The sequence below is a fragment of the Salvelinus fontinalis genome, chromosome 21 (assembly GCF_029448725.1).
Source record: "Salvelinus fontinalis isolate EN_2023a chromosome 21, ASM2944872v1, whole genome shotgun sequence".
Lineage (NCBI taxonomy): Eukaryota > Metazoa > Chordata > Actinopteri > Salmoniformes > Salmonidae > Salvelinus > Salvelinus fontinalis.
In genome coordinates this window covers 5135845-5153384 of record NC_074685.1, presented here as the reverse complement: position 1 = coordinate 5153384, position 17540 = coordinate 5135845, and the positions used below count along the sequence as shown (strand labels likewise).

Genomic DNA, 17540 nt, shown 5'->3' with positions numbered 1-17540 from the left:
AGAAATTATTGAATGTATATTTAAAAAGACAAGCTTTGATCTCAGTCATAGAAGGGTTTAAACTTATCTCTTCATGTTTCTCTACAACTTTTTTTTTAATCAATTCTGAATGTCAGTCTTTTATATTCGTGATTCTTGTTGAAGACTAGCTACAGCTGGAGTTGGAAGTTTACATACATTTAGGTTGGAGTCATTAACTCGTTTTTCAACCACTCCACAAATGTCTTGTTAACAAACTATAGTTTTGGCAAGTCGGTTAGGACATCTACTTTGTGCATGACACAAATACTTTTCCCAACAATTGTTTACAGACACATTATTTCACTGTATCGCAATTCCAGTGGGTCAGAAGTTTACATACACTAAGTTGACTGTGCCTTTAAACAGTTTGGAAAATTCCATAAAATTATGTCATGGCTTTAGAAGCTTCTGATAGGCTAATTGACATCATTTGAGTCAATTGGAGGTGTACCTGTGGATGTATTTCAAGGCCTACCTTCAAACTCAGTGCCTCTTTGCTTGACATCATGGGAAAATCAAAAGGAATCAGCCAAGACCTCAGAAAAAAACTGTAGACCTCCACAAGTCTGGTTCATCCTTGGGAGCAATTTCCAAACGCCTGAAGGTACCACGTTTATCTGTACAACCAATAGTACGCAAGTATAAACACCATGGGACCACGCAGCCGTCATACCGCTCAGGAAGGAGACGCGTTCTGTCTCCTAGAGATGAACGTACTTTGGTGCGAAAAGTGCAAATCAATCCCAGAACAGCAGCAAAGGACCTTGTGAAGATGCTGGAGGAAACAGGTACAAAAGTATCAATATCCACAGTAAAATGAGTCCTATATCAACATAACCTGAAAGGCCGCTCAGCAAGGAAGAAGCCACTGCTCTAAAACCGCCATAAAAAGCCAGACTACGGTTTACAACTGCACATGGGGACAAAGATCGTACTTTTTTGAGAAATGTCCTCTGGTCTGATGAAACAAAAATAGAACTGTTTGGCCATAATGACCATCATTATGTTTGGAGTTAAAAGGGGGATGCTTGCAAGCCGAAGAACACCATGCCAACCGTGAAGCACGGGGGTGGCAGCATCATGTTGTGGGGGTGCTTTGCTGCAGGAGGGACTGGTGCACTTCACAAAATAGATGGCATCGAGAGGAAGGAAAATTATGTGGATATATTGAAGCAACATCTCAAGACATCAGTCAGGAAGTTAAAGCTTGGTCGCAAATGGGTCTTCCAAATGGACAACGACCCCAAGCATACTTCCAAAGTTGTGAGAAAATGGCTTGAGGACAACAAAGTCAAGGTATTGGAGTGGCCATCACAAAGCCCTGACCTCAATCCTATAGAAAATTTGTGGCAGAACTGAAAAAGTGTGTGCAAGCAAGGAGGCCGACAAACCTGACTCAGTTACACCAGCTCTGTCTGGAGGAATGGGCCAAAATTCACCCAACTTATTGTGGGAAGCTTGTGGAAGGCTACCCAAAACGTTTGACCCAAGTTAAACAATTTAAAGGCAATGCTACCAAATACTAATTGAGTGTATGTAAACTGCTGATCCACTGGGAATCTGATGAAAGATATAAAAGCTGAAATAAATCATTCTCTCTACTATTATTCTGACATTTCACATTCTTAAAATAAAGTGGTGATCCTAACTGACCTAAGACAGGGAATTTTGACTAGCATTAAACGTCAGGAATTGTGAAAAAACGAAGTTTAAATGTATTTGGCTAAGGTGTATGTAAACTTCCGACTTCAACTGTACGTACTAAATAACTAATTGATATTTAAAAACTTTTCCCAACTCCCTTTTATTTAAGTAATACACATATAGGACCGCTAACTGTATAGAGTTTTAAAGCTAGTGGGAAAAACTCCTCTCATTTCCTCTATTGGAAAGTTTAACTACACCTGTTATGAGTAGCAGGTAGGTTCCAGTTTCTCTCGTAATGTGTTCCTTTTATTATGCTGCATGTGTCCTCTCATATGTTGGAACCGCCCCCCCCCCGGTGACCCTACCCTGTATGTTCTCTGAACTAAGCGTGGGGGCCTACACCATAAGGATAGTTAGAGCCCTGTTCCAACATCCAGAGACACTGACCCAGTGTTAACTTCGTTTAGCTTTTTTATGCACTTTAAGATTATTTCTATAATAAAGTTACTATAATTATTATTATTATTACTATGTACATATTGAAACTGTATAGTGTTCCTGTCTCATCCTTCCTGTCTTTGTTACCGGTGGGTCCAGCTCTGTGTGAGATCGAGAGACTGAGTGTGGAGCTGGATAGGGTTTCTGTCTTTGTTACCGGTGGGTCCAGCTCTGTGTGAGATAGAGAGACTGAGTGTGGAGCTGGATAGGGTTTCTGTCTTTGTTACCGGTGGGTCCAGCTCTGTGTGAGATAGAGAGACTGAGTGTGGAGCTGTATCGTGTTCCTGTCTCAACCTTCCTGTCTTTGTTACCAGTGGGTCCGGCTCTGTGTGAGATCGAGCGTCTGCAAGCGTTGCTGAGTGTGGAGCGGAGCCGCAGTGAGCAGATGGGAGAGACCATCTCCGGTCTGAAACAGGACAAAGAGCTGCTGCAGCAGGAACTCACTAAGAAGGCGGAACTCATCTGTGACTTCCTGCAAGACCAGCTACGACCAGGTACGCTCTTACTACGCCCAGGTAGGCACCTCTCATTCTTCTCAGGTACGCTATGAGCTCAATGGGATGTTATATGATGGGATATTAATATTGAGGGTTAAGTGTTCAACGCTGACAGACAGGGTAGAGGTGGAGTGGCCATTTTGATATAAAAAAAACCCAAGTCTCTTTACTAAAATCAATTTCCCTCGCCCAAAAAATTGGAGCTACTATCTGTCTGTTTGTCTGGGTAAAAATATATCCATAATTGTTATAGCGGTCTACCGTCCTCCCTCGGCTGTGCACTCGAGGAGTTAACTAGTTTGTTGTCTTCTACCAAGTCAGAAGTTATTATCCTGGGTGACCTAAATTATGATTGGGAAACGCAGGCTTCAGACAATCTAAAAGTCATGTGTAATGACCTAAACCTAACCCAGCTGGTGACTAACGGCCCAACCCTAAAGATCCTTCAAAGTCAACTCTGATCTTATTCTAACGAATACACTAGCGAAATTCCTGACCCGTTCACAGGATTGGTTAACTAGAGGTTCCCAACCCGTTCACAGGATTGGTTAACTAGAGGTTCCCAACCCGTTCACAGGATTGGTTAACTCTTGGAGTTCCTGACCCGTTCACAGGATTGGTTAACTAGAGGTTCCTGACCCGTTCACAGGATTGGTCCACTCTTCTGGGAAGGCTTTCCACTAGATGTTGGAACATTGCTGCTGGGACTTGCTTCCATTCAGCCACGAGCATTAGTGAGGTCGGGCACTGATGTTGGGGCGATTAGGCCTGGCTCGCAGTTGGCGTTCTAATTCATCCCAAAGGTTGAGGTCAGGGCTCTGTGCAGGCCAGTCAAGTTCTTCCACACCGATCTAAACAAACCATTTCTGTATGGACCTCGCTTTGTGCACGGGGGCATTGTCATGCTGAAACAGGAAAGGGCCTTCCCCAAACTGTTGCCACAAAGTTAGAAGCACAGAATTGTCTAGAATGTCATTGTATGCTGTTTGAACTCGGTAGTGAGGACAGATGATTTTTACACACTTCAGCACTCGGCGGTCGCATTCTGTGAACTTGTGTGGCCTACCACTTTGTGGCTGAGCCGTTGTTGCTCCTAGTCGTTTCCACTTCACAATAACAGCACTTACAGTTGACCGGGGCATCATCCAATGACGGTACCACGCAGAAAGTCACTGAGCTCTTCAGTAAAGCCATTCTGTTTGTCTATGGAGATTGCATGGTGGCAACAGGTATAGCTGAAATAGCCGAATCCACTCATTTGAAGGGGTGTCCACATACTTGTGTGTGTATATATATAAACACCATTCTCAACGTCAACAGTGAAGAGGCATCTCCGGGATGCTGGCCTTCTAGGCAGAGTTGCAAAAGAAAAAGCCATATCTCAGACTGGCCAATAAAAATAAAAGATTAAGAAGGGCAAAAGAACACAGACACTGGACAGAGGAACTCTGCCTGGAAGGCCAGTATCCCAGAGTCGCCTCTTCACTGTTGACGTTGAGGCTGGTGTTTGAGGACTGCCAGTTGAGGACTTGTGAGGTGTCTGTTTCTCAAACTAGACACTCTAATGTACTTGTCCTCTTGCTCAGTTGTGCACCGGGGCCTCCCACTCCTTTTTCTATTCTGGTTAGAGCCAGTTTGCGCTGTTCTGTGAAGGGAGTGGTACACAGCGTGGTACAAGATATTCAGTTTCTTGGCAATTTCTCACATGGAATAGCCTTCATTTCTCAGAACAAGAATAGACTGACGAGTTTCTAGCCATTTTGAGCCTGTAATCGAACCCACAAATGCTGATGCTCCAGATACTCAACTAGTCTAAAGAAGGCCAGTTTTATTGCTTCTTTAATCAGAACAACAGTTTTCAGCTGTGCTAACATAATTGCAAAAGGGTTTTCTAATGATCAATTAGCCTTTTAAAATGATAAACTTGGATTAACTAACACAATGTGCCATTGGAACACAGGAGTGATGGTTGCTGATAATGGGCCTCTGTACGACTACAGTCGTATGAAAAAGTTTGGGCACCCCTGACAATTTTCATGATTTCCATTTATAAATAATTCGGTGTTTGGATCAGCAATTTCATTTTGATCTATCAAATAACTGATGGACACAGTAATATTTCAGTAGTGAAATGAGGTTATTTGGATTAACAGAAAATATGCAATATGCATCAAAACAAAATTAGACAGGTGCATAAATTTGGGCACCCCAATAGAAAAATCACATCAATATTTAGTAGAGCCTCCTTTTGCTAAAATAACAGCCTCTAGACGCTTCCCATAGCCTCTAATGAGTGTCTGGATTCTGGATGAAGGTATTTTGGACCATTCCTCCTTACAAAACATCTCCAGTTCTGTTAGGTTTGATGGTTGCCGAGCATGGACAGCCCGCTTCAAATCATCCCACAGATTCTCAATGATATTCAGGTCTGGGGACTGGGATGGCCATTCCAGAACATTGTACTTGTTCCTCTGCATAAATGCCCGGGTAGATTTTGAGCAGTGTTTTGGGTCGTTGTCTTGTTGAAATATCCAGCGCCGGCGTAACTTCAACTTTGTGACTGATTCTTCAACATTATTCCCAAGAATCTGCTGATATTGAGTGGAATCCATGCGACCCTCAACTTTAACAAGATTCCCAGTACCGGCACTGGCCACACAGCCCCACAGCATGATGGAACCCCCACCACATTTTACTGTGGGTAGCAAGTGTTTTTCTTGGAACGCTGTGTTCTTTTGCCGCCATGCATAACGTCCCTTGTTATGACCAAATAACTCAATCTTTGTTTCATCAGTCCACAGCACCTTATTCCAAAATGAAGCTGGCTGTCCAAATGTGCGTCTGCATACTTCAAGCGACTCTGTTTGTGGCGTGTGTGCAGAAAAGGCTTCTTCCGCATCACTCTCCCATACAGCTTCTCCTTGTGCAAAGTGCGCTGAATTGTTGAACGATGCACAGTGACACCATCTGCAGCAAGATGATGTTGTAGGTCTTTGGAGGTGGTCTGTGGGCTGTTTTTGACCGTTCTCACCATCCTTCGCCTTTGCCTCTCCGATATTTTACTTGGCCTGCCACTTCTGGCCTTAACAAGAACTGTGCCTGTGGTCTTCCATTTCCTCACTATGTTCCTCACAGTGGACACTGACAGTATTAAATCTCTGCGATAGCTTCTTGTAGCCTTCCTCTAAACCATAATGTTGAACAATCTTTGTTTTCAGGTCATTTGAGAGTTGTTTTGAGGCCCCCATGTTGCCACTCTTCAGAGGAGAGTCAAAGAGAACAATAACTTGCAATTGGCCACCTTAAATACCTCTTCTCATGATTGGATGAACTTGTCTATGAAGTTCAAGGCTTAATGAGTTCATAAACCAATTGTGTGTTCCAATTAATCAGTGCTAAGTAGTTACAGGTATTCAAATCAACAGAATGACAAGGGTGCCCACATTTTTGCATAGCCTATTTTTCACATCTGATTTAATTTCATACAACTTAATATTGCTACACTAAAAATCTTTGTCTGGACAATACCCCAGTACTCAGCTTTTATTAGAAAACGAATGGCATGCCACTGTGATCATTGTCTGTGACGACAGAGTAAATTATTATGCAGCCTCAGAGGGGTGCCCAAACTTTTTCATACCACTGTATGTAGATATTCCATTCAAAATCTGCCATTTCCAGCTATGATAGTCGTTTACAACATTAACAATGTCTACACTGTATTTCTGATAAATGTTATTTTCTTTCAAAAACAAGGACATTTCTAAGTGACCACAAACTTTTGAATAGTAGTGTACCATAAAAAAAAATCTCTGCATTCAAATTGACATTTAATAAAATGCAATTGTGTTCGTTGTCTGTGGCTTATTCCTGCCCCTTACCATAACCCCACCGCCACCATGGGGCACTCTGTTCACAACGTTGACATCAGCAAACCGCTCGCCCACATAACGCCGTACACGTGGTCTACGTTTGGAGGCCGTTCGGACGTACTGCCAAATTCTCAAAAACGACGTTGGAGGCTTATTTTGGAGAAATTAACATTCAATTATTTGGCAACAGCTCCGGTGGACATTCCTGCAGTCAGCATGCCAATTACACGCTCCCTCAAAACTGGAGACATCTGTGGCATTGTGTTGTGTGACAAAACTGCACATTTTAGAGTGGCCTTTTATTGTCCCACAGCATAAGGTGCACCTGTGTAATGATCATTCTGTTTAATCAGCTTCTTGATATGCCACACCTGTCAGCTGGATGGATTATTTTAGCAAAAGAAGAAATGCTTACTAACAGGGATTGGAAACAAATTCGTGCAATTTTTTTGGGGAGAGAGAAATAAGCTTTTTGTCCGACACTTTATTTCAGCTCATGAATATATGGGACCAACACTTTACATGTTGCATTTGATATTGTTGTTCAGTATAGAACATAATTAGTCTGAGGCTTAATCTACAAACTGTACCTGATCAGCATCAGCAGGGATGGGGAGGCCATGACACTCCATGATAAACCCAGAGTTAAAAACATGGCGTGATGTTTCTGTCAGAGACCATCGGTTTAATGGATTTTCCCTTTTTTCCTCAGAGAAGAGGCGTGGTCTTTCGTCCAGCCAGATGGAGCTGGGGACGGGTAGCTCCTCCCACATGGGGGTGGGTTTCCCTGACGAGGGTGTGGCTTTTGAGAACCCCGCCCTGTTCGACAGCTTTGAGGAGGTGGAGCTCCACAGGGTGATGAAGAGCTCCAAGAGGAGCAGAGATGGAGAGAACACACGAGTCAGGAGTAAGTACTGTACATACCCTTAAACAGACTACAGTACTGTAGATGGCCCTTAAACAGAGTCAGTACTGTACATACCCTTAAACAGAGTCTGGACTGTAGATACCCCTTAAACAGAGTCAGGACTACAGTACTGTAGATACCCCTTAAACAGAGTCAGTACTGTAGATACCCCTTAAACAGAGTCAGTACTGTACATACCCTTAAACAGAGTCAGTACTGTAGATACCCCTTAAACAGAGTCAGGACGGTAGATACCCCTTAAACAGAGTCAGGACGGTAGATACCCCTTAAACAGAGTCAGGACTACAGTACTGTAGATACCCCTTAAACAGAGTCAGTACTGTAGATACCCCTTAAACAGAGTCAGGACTACAGTACTGTACATACCCTTAAACAGAGTCAGTACTGTACATACCCTTAAACAGAGTCAGTACTGTAGATACCCTTAAACAGAGTCAGGAGTAAGTACTGTAGATGGCCCTTAAACAGAGTCGGGACGGTAGATACCCCTTAAACAGAGTCAGTACTGTAGATACCCCTTAAACAGAGTCTGTACTACAGTACTGTACATACCCTTAAACAGAGTCTGGACTGTAGATACCCCTTAAACAGAGTCTGGACTACAGTACTGTACATACCCTTAAACAGAGTCTGGACTGTAGATACCCTTAAACAGAGTCAGTACTGTAGATGGCCCTTAAACAGAGTCAGTACTGTAGATACCCCTTAAACAGAGTCAGTACTGTACATACCCTTAAACAGAGTCAGTACTGTAGATACCCTTAAACAGAGTCAGTACTGTAGATGGCCCTTAAACAGAGTCTGGACTGTAGATACCCCTTAAACAGAGTCTGGACTGTAGATACCCCTTAAACAGAGTCAGTACTGTAGATACCCCTTAAACAGAGTCAGTACTGTAGATACCCCTTAAACAGAGTCAGTACTGTAGATACCCCTTAAACAGAGTCAGTACTGTAGATACCCCTTAAACAGAGTCAGTACTGTAGATACCCCTTAAACAGAGTCAGTACTACAGTACTGTACATACCCTTAAACAGAGTCAGTACTGTAGATGCCCCTTAAACAGAGTCAGTACTGTAGATACCCCTTAAACAGAGTCAGTACTGTAGATACCCCTTAAACAGAGTCAGTACTGTAGATACCCCTTAAACAGAGTCAGTACTGTAGATGCCCCTTAAACAGAGTCAGTACTGTAGATACCCCTTAAACAGAGTCAGTACTGTAGATACCCCTTAAACAGAGTCAGTACTGTAGATGCCCCTTAAACAGAGTCAGGACTGTAGATACCCCTTAAACAGAGTCAGTACTGTAGATACCCCTTAAACAGAGTCAGGACTGTAGATACCCCTTAAACAGAGTCAGTACTGTAGATACCCCTTAAACAGAGTCAGTACTGTAGATACCCCTTAAACAGAGTCAGTACTGTAGATACCCCTTAAACAGAGTCAGGACTGTAGATACCCCTTAAACAGAGTCAGTACTGTAGATACCCCTTAAACAGAGTCAGTACTGTAGATACCCCTTAAACAGAGTCTGGACTACAGTACTGTAGATACCCCTTAAACAGAGTCTGGACTACAGTACTGTAGATACCCCTTAAACAGAGTCAGTACTGTAGATACCCCTTAAACAGAGTCAGTACTACAGTACTGTAGTTACCCTTAAACAGAGTCAGTACTGTAGATACCCCTTAAACAGAGTCTGGACTACAGTACTGTAGATACCCCTTAAACAGAGTCAGTACTGTAGATACCCCTTAAACAGAGTCTGGACTACAGGACTGTAGATACCCCTTAAACAGAGTCAGTACTGTAGATACCCCTTAAACAGAGTCAGTACTACAGTACTGTAGTTACCCTTAAACAGAGTCAGTACTGTACATACCCTTAAACAGAGTCAGTACTGTAGATACCCCTTAAACAGAGTCAGTACTGTAGATACCCCTTAAACAGAGTCAGTACTGTAGATACCCTTAAACAGAGTCAGTACTGTACATACCCTTAAACAGAGTCAGTACTGTAGATACCCCTTAAACAGAGTCAGTACTGTAGATACCCCTTAAACAGAGTCAGTATTGTAGATACCCCTTAAACAGAGTCAGTACTGTAGATACCCCTTAAACAGAGTCAGTACTGTAGATACCCCTTAAACAGAGTCTGGACTACAGTACTGTAGATGCCCCTTAAACAGAGTCTGGACTGTAGATACCCCTTAAACAGAGTCTGGACTACAGTACTGTAGATGCCCCTTAAACAGAGTCAGTACTGTAGATACCCCTTAAACAGAGTCTGGACTGTAGATACCCCTTAAACAGAGTCTGGACTACAGTACTGTAGATGCCCCTTAAACAGAGTCAGTACTGTAGATACCCCTTAAACAGAGTCTGGACTGTAGATACCCCTTAAACAGAGTCTGGACTACAGTACTGTAGATACCCCTTAAACAGAGTCTGGACTACAGTACTGTAGATGCCCCTTAAACAGAGTCTGGACTGTAGATACCCCTTAAACAGAGTCTGGACTGTAGATACCCTTAAACAGAGTCTGGACTACAGTACTGTAGATACCCCTTAAACAGAGTCTGGACTACAGTACTGTAGATGCCCCTTAAACAGAGTCTGGACTGTAGATACCCCTTAAACAGAGTCTGGACTGTAGATACCCCTTAAACAGAGTCTGGACTGTAGATACCCCTTAAACAGAGTCTGGACTGTACCCAATACCATAGAGTTGGATAGAGGGCGCACTTGGACCAAAGTCTGGTGATGGCGCTGCCCATGCTGTCACAGTGGCCAAACCAAAGCAAAGTGGCCAAAGCAAAGATAGGAGATGAGCTCTCTAGTACATCTCCATCACACTGAAACATGTCAAATAAAGAGTTGCGAAATCGGCATTTTAGACAAAAAAAAAATGCATTTGTTTTACTATTACGTAACCCCGTCGTCCTGTCTCTCGCCAGTGAAGAACGTGGTGGGCGTCATCGCCAGGTACATGGCGGCCCTGCAAGAGTTCAGACGCAGCGTCTCCATGAAGGTGGCGTTTGACCGGGTGGGTGTCGACCGTAACACCATCTCACGGACGGCCGCCATCGCCGAGCTGAGCCTGGCCGCTCCAGAGGTAAATCCTCATTACCATCCGATGGGGACTTTTTAGTCTGGGATTAGGGAAGGGTTGGCACAGGTGACCGGGAGGGGTTGGCACAGGTGACCGGGAGGGGTTGGCACAGGTGACCGGGAGGGGTTGGCACAGGTGACCGGGAGGGGTTGGCACAGGTGACCGGGAGGGGTTGGCACAGGTGACCGGGAGGGGTTGGCACAGGTGACCGGGAAGGGTTAGTACAGGTGACCGGGAAGGGTTAGTACAGGTGACCGGGAAGGGTTGGCACAGGTGACCGGGAAGGGTTGGCACAGGTGACCGGGAAGGGTTGGCACAGGTGACCGGGAAGGGTTGGCACAGGTGACCGGGAAGGGTTGGCACAGGTGACCGGGAAGGGTTGGCACAGGTGACCGGGAAGGGTTGGCACAGGTGACCGGGAAGGGTTGGCACAGGTGACCGGGAAGGGTTGGCACAGGTGACCGGGAAGGGTTGGCACAGGTGACCGGGAAGGGTTGGCACAGGTGACCGGGAAGGGTTGGCACAGGTGACCGGGAAGGGTTGGCACAGGTGACCGGGAAGGGTTATAGTACAGGTGACCGGGAAGGGTTATAGTACAGGTGACCGGGAAGGGTTATAGTACAGGTGACCGGGAAGGGTTATAGTACAGGTGACCGGGAAGGGTTATAGTACAGGTGACCAGGAAGGGTTATAGTACAGGTGACCGGGAAGGGTTATAGTACAGGTGACCAGGAAGGGTTATAGTACAGGTGACCAGGAAGGGTTATAGTACAGGTGACCGGGAAGGGTTATAGTACAGGTGACCGGGAAGGGTTATAGTACAGGTGACCAGGAAGGGTTATAGTACAGGTGACCGGGAAGGGTTATAGTACAGGTGACCAGGAAGGGTTATAGTACAGGTGACCGGGAAGGGTTATAGTACAGGTGACCAGGAAGGGTTATAGTACAGGTGACCAGGAAGGGTTAGTACAGGTGACCAGGAAGGGTTATAGTACAGGTGAGAGGAGAGCATATATAGCGGATGGAAAAGGTGCAGAGAGATGCATTCTATAGGAATATGTGTTTTGGAGCTATTTATATTTTATATATGCAATAAATGGGAACTTCCCCCCAAAAGAGTCATGTTTGGAAAGCTGATCGTTATGGACGTGGCTTTTCATAGGAAATCCCCACTGCAGGTGTTGCATGTGTTAGCTGGTCCATTGGGCGATTAATAAAGTACTATTTTATCCTAGGTGTTCCACGCCCTGCCACCCTGGGACGAGAAGGAGGAGACGCTGGCTCACTACGCCCACCGCTGCCGGCTGGCCATGGACGACACCATCAGAGCCAAGATCAAAACCATGAAAACCAAGGGAGACCTGCTGCCTATAGTCAGCAAATAACCCCGGAGACGGGAGGCGTGACCTCTGATGCCTGTAGGACAAACCAGACCAACACCATCTGCGATAGATTACCTGCTCGGGGTTTTAACGTGTAGAATCGTCAGGAAATGAACAGAAAATGACGGCCGATGTTCTGTGGTCAAAGGGGATTGGACGGCTGTCCTACGGCCTACGTTCTTCGTGTTGGTCTGTCTTGTCCTTATGATAAAAGCCTGGTCCACAGATGTGTTTGTGCTGTCATGCCAAGTTGGAAAGATGACACAAACAGGTCTGGGACCAGGCTTGCCCTCTTGATCTCCAGTGATGCTCGACTGCTATTTCAAAACAAGTGAAACGTTCTTAATGCTCCATTCCAATTGTCTGTCCACCCCCCACTATGACCTTAACCCATCCATGACAACAGACGCCATGACAACAGACGACATGACAACAGACGCCAGGACTATCATTAAAAAACTTTGTAGTTCACAACGGTTTGATTTACTGTAATGTGTAACATTTATTTAGTCTTTTGAATGATGTGCTAATGCTTTGAAGTGTTTTTAGTAGTGGAGAAGAACATTGGAAAATACTATTCAAATAAGAATCTTATTTTTGTTAAAAGAGATTTTCCCGCACTTTTTGGTGGTCTATGTAATTGTTTTTAAAGAGATTCTCCGGTACTTTTGATGGTCCATGTAGTGTTGTTTTTAAAGAGATTCTCTGGTACTTTTGATGATCCATGTAGTGTTGTTTTTAAAGAGATTCTCCGGTACTTTTGGTGGTCTATGTAATTGTTTTTAAAGAGATTCTCCGGTACTTTTGATGGTCCATGTAGTGTTGTTTTTAAAGAGATTCTCCGGTACTTTTGTATAATTTTTAGCCAGTAGTTTTTAAAGTAGCGCTCACGAGCCAAAGGGGGTCCCCGAAAATGACATACTACGTCACGTGCGCCATGTCATTGCGCTCGCTCTCTGCTGTGTGTGCGCATCTTGCTAGCTGTCACTTAAATGGCGAGGGGTTGAGGGTCATTGGTTGAACTCAAACTGCTAAGGGGCTGGCCCACGTGGGGGAAAATGTAAGGAAAATGGTGCAGCTTCCAGAAAAACAGTAGACGTGTTGATATTTTTAGTTTGCCCCTTTAAGGCACCCGTACTGATCCAGTGATGTCTGAGGTTGTGTACATTGTCACTCGTGGGAAAGGAGGAGACCTGTCGGACTAAATCCTTACCCGGTGAGGAGAAACTTCACACTTCAGTCTGGATGCTTGCTAAGAGGGCTTTCGAACCATCATACCGCCACCACTGAGAATGCGGCTGCTTGAAGAACTCCACTCAGGGCACTGTGGTGCGAATGAAGGAGATGGTACGCAGCTACTTCTGGTGGCCAGGTCTGGACGCAGCTATCGAAGACAAGGCCAAGTGTTGTTCTGCATGTCACGTGACGAGGAACACGCCTTGGCAGCGAGTACACATGCAGGCCCACTGGAGCAGGGTTTCCCAAACTCGGTCCCGGGGCCCACCCCGGGGTGCACGTTTAGTTTTTTGCGAAACTTGACGATGAGTTGGTTATTTGAATCAGCTGTGTGGTGCTAGGGGCAAAAAAAAAAAAAAAAAAACGTTCACCCCAGGGTGGGCCCCGGTACCGAGTTTGGGAAACCCTAGACTGGAGGATGGTATGTTCCTAGTCGTAGTCACACAGCGAAAGGAAGAACGACTTCAGCAGAGAGAACCATCGAAGAGTTACGGTCAATATTCAGTCGCTTCGGCTCGCCACCGCGACTCGTTAGTGATGATGTCCCCCAGCTGGTGTCCATCACATCACCGCCGTATCACCCTGCAACGAACTGCCTCGTCGAAAGATTCGTCCAGACTATAAAGCTTTACAAATCATCACTAGGAAACGGGTCCCTCAACAGAAACCCCCCCCCTCCCTGTTGACCAACAGAAACCCCCCCCTCCCTGTTGACCAACAGAAACCCCCCCCTCCCTGTTGACCAACATAAACCCCCCCCTCCCTGTTGACCAACATAACCCCCCCCCTCCCTGTTGACCAACAGAAACCCCCCCCCTCCCTGTTGACCAACAGAAACCCCCCCCCCTCCCTGTTGACCAAAAGAAACCCCCCCCCTCCCTGTTGACCAACATAAACCCCCCCTCCCTGTTGACCAACAGAAACCCCCCCCCTCCCTGTTGACCAACAGAAACACCCCCCCCCTCCCTGTTGACCAACAGAAACACCCCCCCTCCCTGTTGACCAACAGAAACACCCCCCCCTCCCTGTTGACCAACAGAAACACCCCCCCCTCCCTGTTGACCAACAGAAACCCCCCCCCCTCCCTGTTGACCAACATAAACACCCCCCCTCCCTGTTGACCAACAGAAACCCCCCCCTCCCTGTTGACCAACAGAAACCCCCCCCTCCCTGTTGACCAACATAAACCCCCCCCCTCCCTGTTGACCAACATAAACACCCCCCCCTCCCTGTTGACCAACAGAAACCCCCCCCTCCCTGTTGACCAACAGAAACCCCCCCCTCCCTGTTGACCAACAGAAACCCCCCCCTCCCTGTTGACCAACAGAAACCCCCCCCCCTCCCTGTTGACCAACAGAAACCCCCCCCCTCCCTGTTGACCAACATAAACACCCCCCCCCCCCCCTGTTGACCAACAGAAACCCCCCCCCCTCCCTGTTGACCAACAGAAACCCCCCCCCCTCCCTGTTGACCAACAGAAACCCCCCCCTCCCTGTTGACCAACAGAAACCCCCCCCCTCCCTGTTGACCAACAGAACCCCCCCCCCTCCCTGTTGACCAACAGAACCCCCCCCCTCCCTGTTGACCAACAGAAACCCCCCCCCTCCCTGTTGACCAACAGAACCCCCCCCCCTCCCTGTTGACCAACAGAAACCCCCCCCCTCCCTGTTGACCAACAGAAACCCCCCCCCTCCCTGTTGACCAACAGAAACCCCCCCCTCCCTGTTGACCAACATAAACACCCCCCCCCCTCCCTGTTGACCAACATAAACACCCCCCCCTCCCTGTTGACCAACAGAACCCCCCCCCCCCCCCCTGTTGACCAACAGAACCCCCCCCCCCCCCCCTGTTGACCAACATAAACACCCCCCCCACTCCCTGTTGACCAACAGAAACACCCCCCCCCTCCCTGTTGACCAACATAAACACCCCCCCCCTCCCTGTTGACCAACATAAACACCCCCCCCTCCCTGTTGACCAACATAAACACCCCCCCCTCCCTGTTGACCAACAGAAACACCCCCCCCCCCCTCCTCCCTGTTGACCAACAGAAACACCCCCCCCCCCCCTCCTCCCTGTTGACCAACAGAAACACCCCCCCCCCCCTCCCTGTTGACCAACAGAAACACCCCCCCCCTCCCTGTTGACCAACATAAACACCCCCCCCCCCCCTCCCTGTTGACCAACAGAAACATCCCCCCCCCATGATGAAAAGACCGCTTCGCACTCGACCTCCTGAGACTAAACAGGACGTACAGACATAACAGAGACCATGTGCTCTTTTCAACTATTGATCCTGAATGGTTATTATCTGCTATAGTCAAATAAAGAGGACAGACTTTTACAAGGTTTAACACATTGGGGGGGAGTAGAATTCTAGGATAAATTCTGAAGTGTGTCTGTAGCACTGCATCTATGGCACCAGAACATAGTGTGTTCCCAATGGCACCCTGCATAGTGAACTATATAGGGAAATCACTAGGGGCTCTGAATGGTTTCAGTATAATTCCCTCTCGTTCTGACCGAGCTGAAAGAGAACAGGGAGAAAGAAGACCATCCATACAGCTCTCCGTAACTTCAGAGACTTCCTGGTGTCCAAGTATCCGTCCGAGAGCCCGGGAGATCTACCGTCTCCCCTGCAGAGAGCTGGGTAGATACCTGGCCTCATTCAGGGACTCGAGGTAGAAGGACGGCTTGGAGTACAACAGCCTGGCCAATTATCAGTGTGGGCTGCAGCGCTACAGGTAATGGCAGGTTAGAAAAGCGGGCCCAGCAACCTTCAAGGTTGGCAGTTCAAATCCCAATGTGGACGAAAACAATCTGGTCGGTAGTGTCCTAGATGCCATCTCTTGCCGTTGTGTCCGTCAGATTATAATCTCTCCCTTTATTCAGATTACAACCTCTCCCTTTATTCAGATTACAACCTCTCCCTTTATTCAGATTACAACCTCTCCCTTTATTCAGATTACAACCTCTCCCTTTATTCAGATTACAACCTCTCCCTTTATTCAGATTACAACCTCTCCCTTTATTCAGATTACAACCTCTCCCTTTATTCAGATTACAACCTCTCCCTTTATTCAGATTACAACCTCTCCCTTTATTCAGATTACAACCTCTCCCTTTATTCAGACTACAACCTCTCCCTTTATTCAGATTACAACCTCTCCCTTTATTCAGATTACAACCTCTCCCTTTATTCAGATTACAGCCTCTCCCTTTATTCAGATTACAACCTCTCCCTTTATTCAGATTACAACCTCTCCCTTTATTCAGATTACAACCTCTCCCTTTATTCAGATTACAACCTCTCCCTTTATTCAGATTACAACCTCTCCCTTTATTCAGAACACAACCTCTCCCTTTACTCAGATTACAACCTCTCCCTTTATTCAGATTACAACCTCTCCCTTTATTCAGATTACAACCTCTCCCTTTATTCAGATTACAACCTCTCCCTTTATTCAGATTACAACCGCTCCCTTTATTCAGATTACAACCTCTCCCTTTATTCAGATTACAACCTCTCCCTTTATTCAGATTACAACCTTCACTTTATTCAGATTACAACCTCTCCCTTTACTCAGATTACAACCTCTCCCTTTATTCAGATTACAACCTCTCCCTTTATTCAGATTACAACCTCTCCCTTTATTCAGATTACAACCTCTCCCTTTATTCAGATTACAACCTCTCCCTTTATTCAGATTATAATCTCTCCCTTTATTCAGATTACAACCTCTCCCTTTATTCAGATTACAACCTCTCCCTTTATTCAGATTACAACCTCTCCCTTTACTCAGATTACAACCTCTCCCTTTATTCAGATTACAACCTCTCCCTTTATTCAGATTACAACCTCTCCCTTTATTCAGATTACAGCCTCTCCCTTTATTCAGATTACAACCTCTCCCTTTATTCAGATTACAACCTCTCCCTTTATTCAGATTACAACCTCTCCCTTTATTCAGATAACTTCTCACTTTCGGTTATTTGAAAATGAAATAATCTCCATAATATCACTATATTTAAAAGAAGACATAGAAAGCTGTTTGCAAATTTCAGTTTAATCCACCAGAAAAGACAAATATTATATAACTGAAACAAATTGATAAAAATCATTTTTTTGGGAAAAAATAAAAGGCCTAATCTTTGTAAATGTTATCATAAATAGGACTGGTGGAGTTATGTCACACATGCAGCTAACACAGACATGTAAATGTCTGCTCTACCCAAAATTACAAGCAACTAACTGCAGCATTACCACAGAAAGGGAAGTGGAAGGGGGAAAAAGTAAGGAATTTGTCTGTTGGCCCTGCATTAAAGACCATAGTTGGTTAAAGAAA

At 45.8% G+C, this 17540-nt stretch overlaps 1 protein-coding gene across 2 annotated transcripts in view; it reads left to right on the top strand.

Annotated features, from left to right (window-relative positions):
• LOC129818072 (uncharacterized protein KIAA1958-like) overlaps positions 1–12759 on the top strand; it is a 51800-nt gene extending 39041 nt beyond the window's left edge. Inside the window, exons 4-7 of one of the 2 annotated variants that reach the window (XM_055873619.1) lie at positions 2481–2660; positions 7248–7442; positions 10422–10579; positions 11812–12759. In XM_055873619.1, the coding sequence (XP_055729594.1) occupies positions 2481–2660; positions 7248–7442; positions 10422–10579; positions 11812–11961 (683 nt within the window). In that variant the 3' untranslated portion in view covers positions 11962–12759. Of the gene's footprint in view, positions 1–2480; positions 2682–7247; positions 7443–10421; positions 10580–11811 lie in introns of both variants that reach the window. The other variant, XM_055873617.1, reaches the window with a different exon arrangement.
• The last annotated feature ends 4781 nt before the right edge of the window (positions 12760–17540 follow it).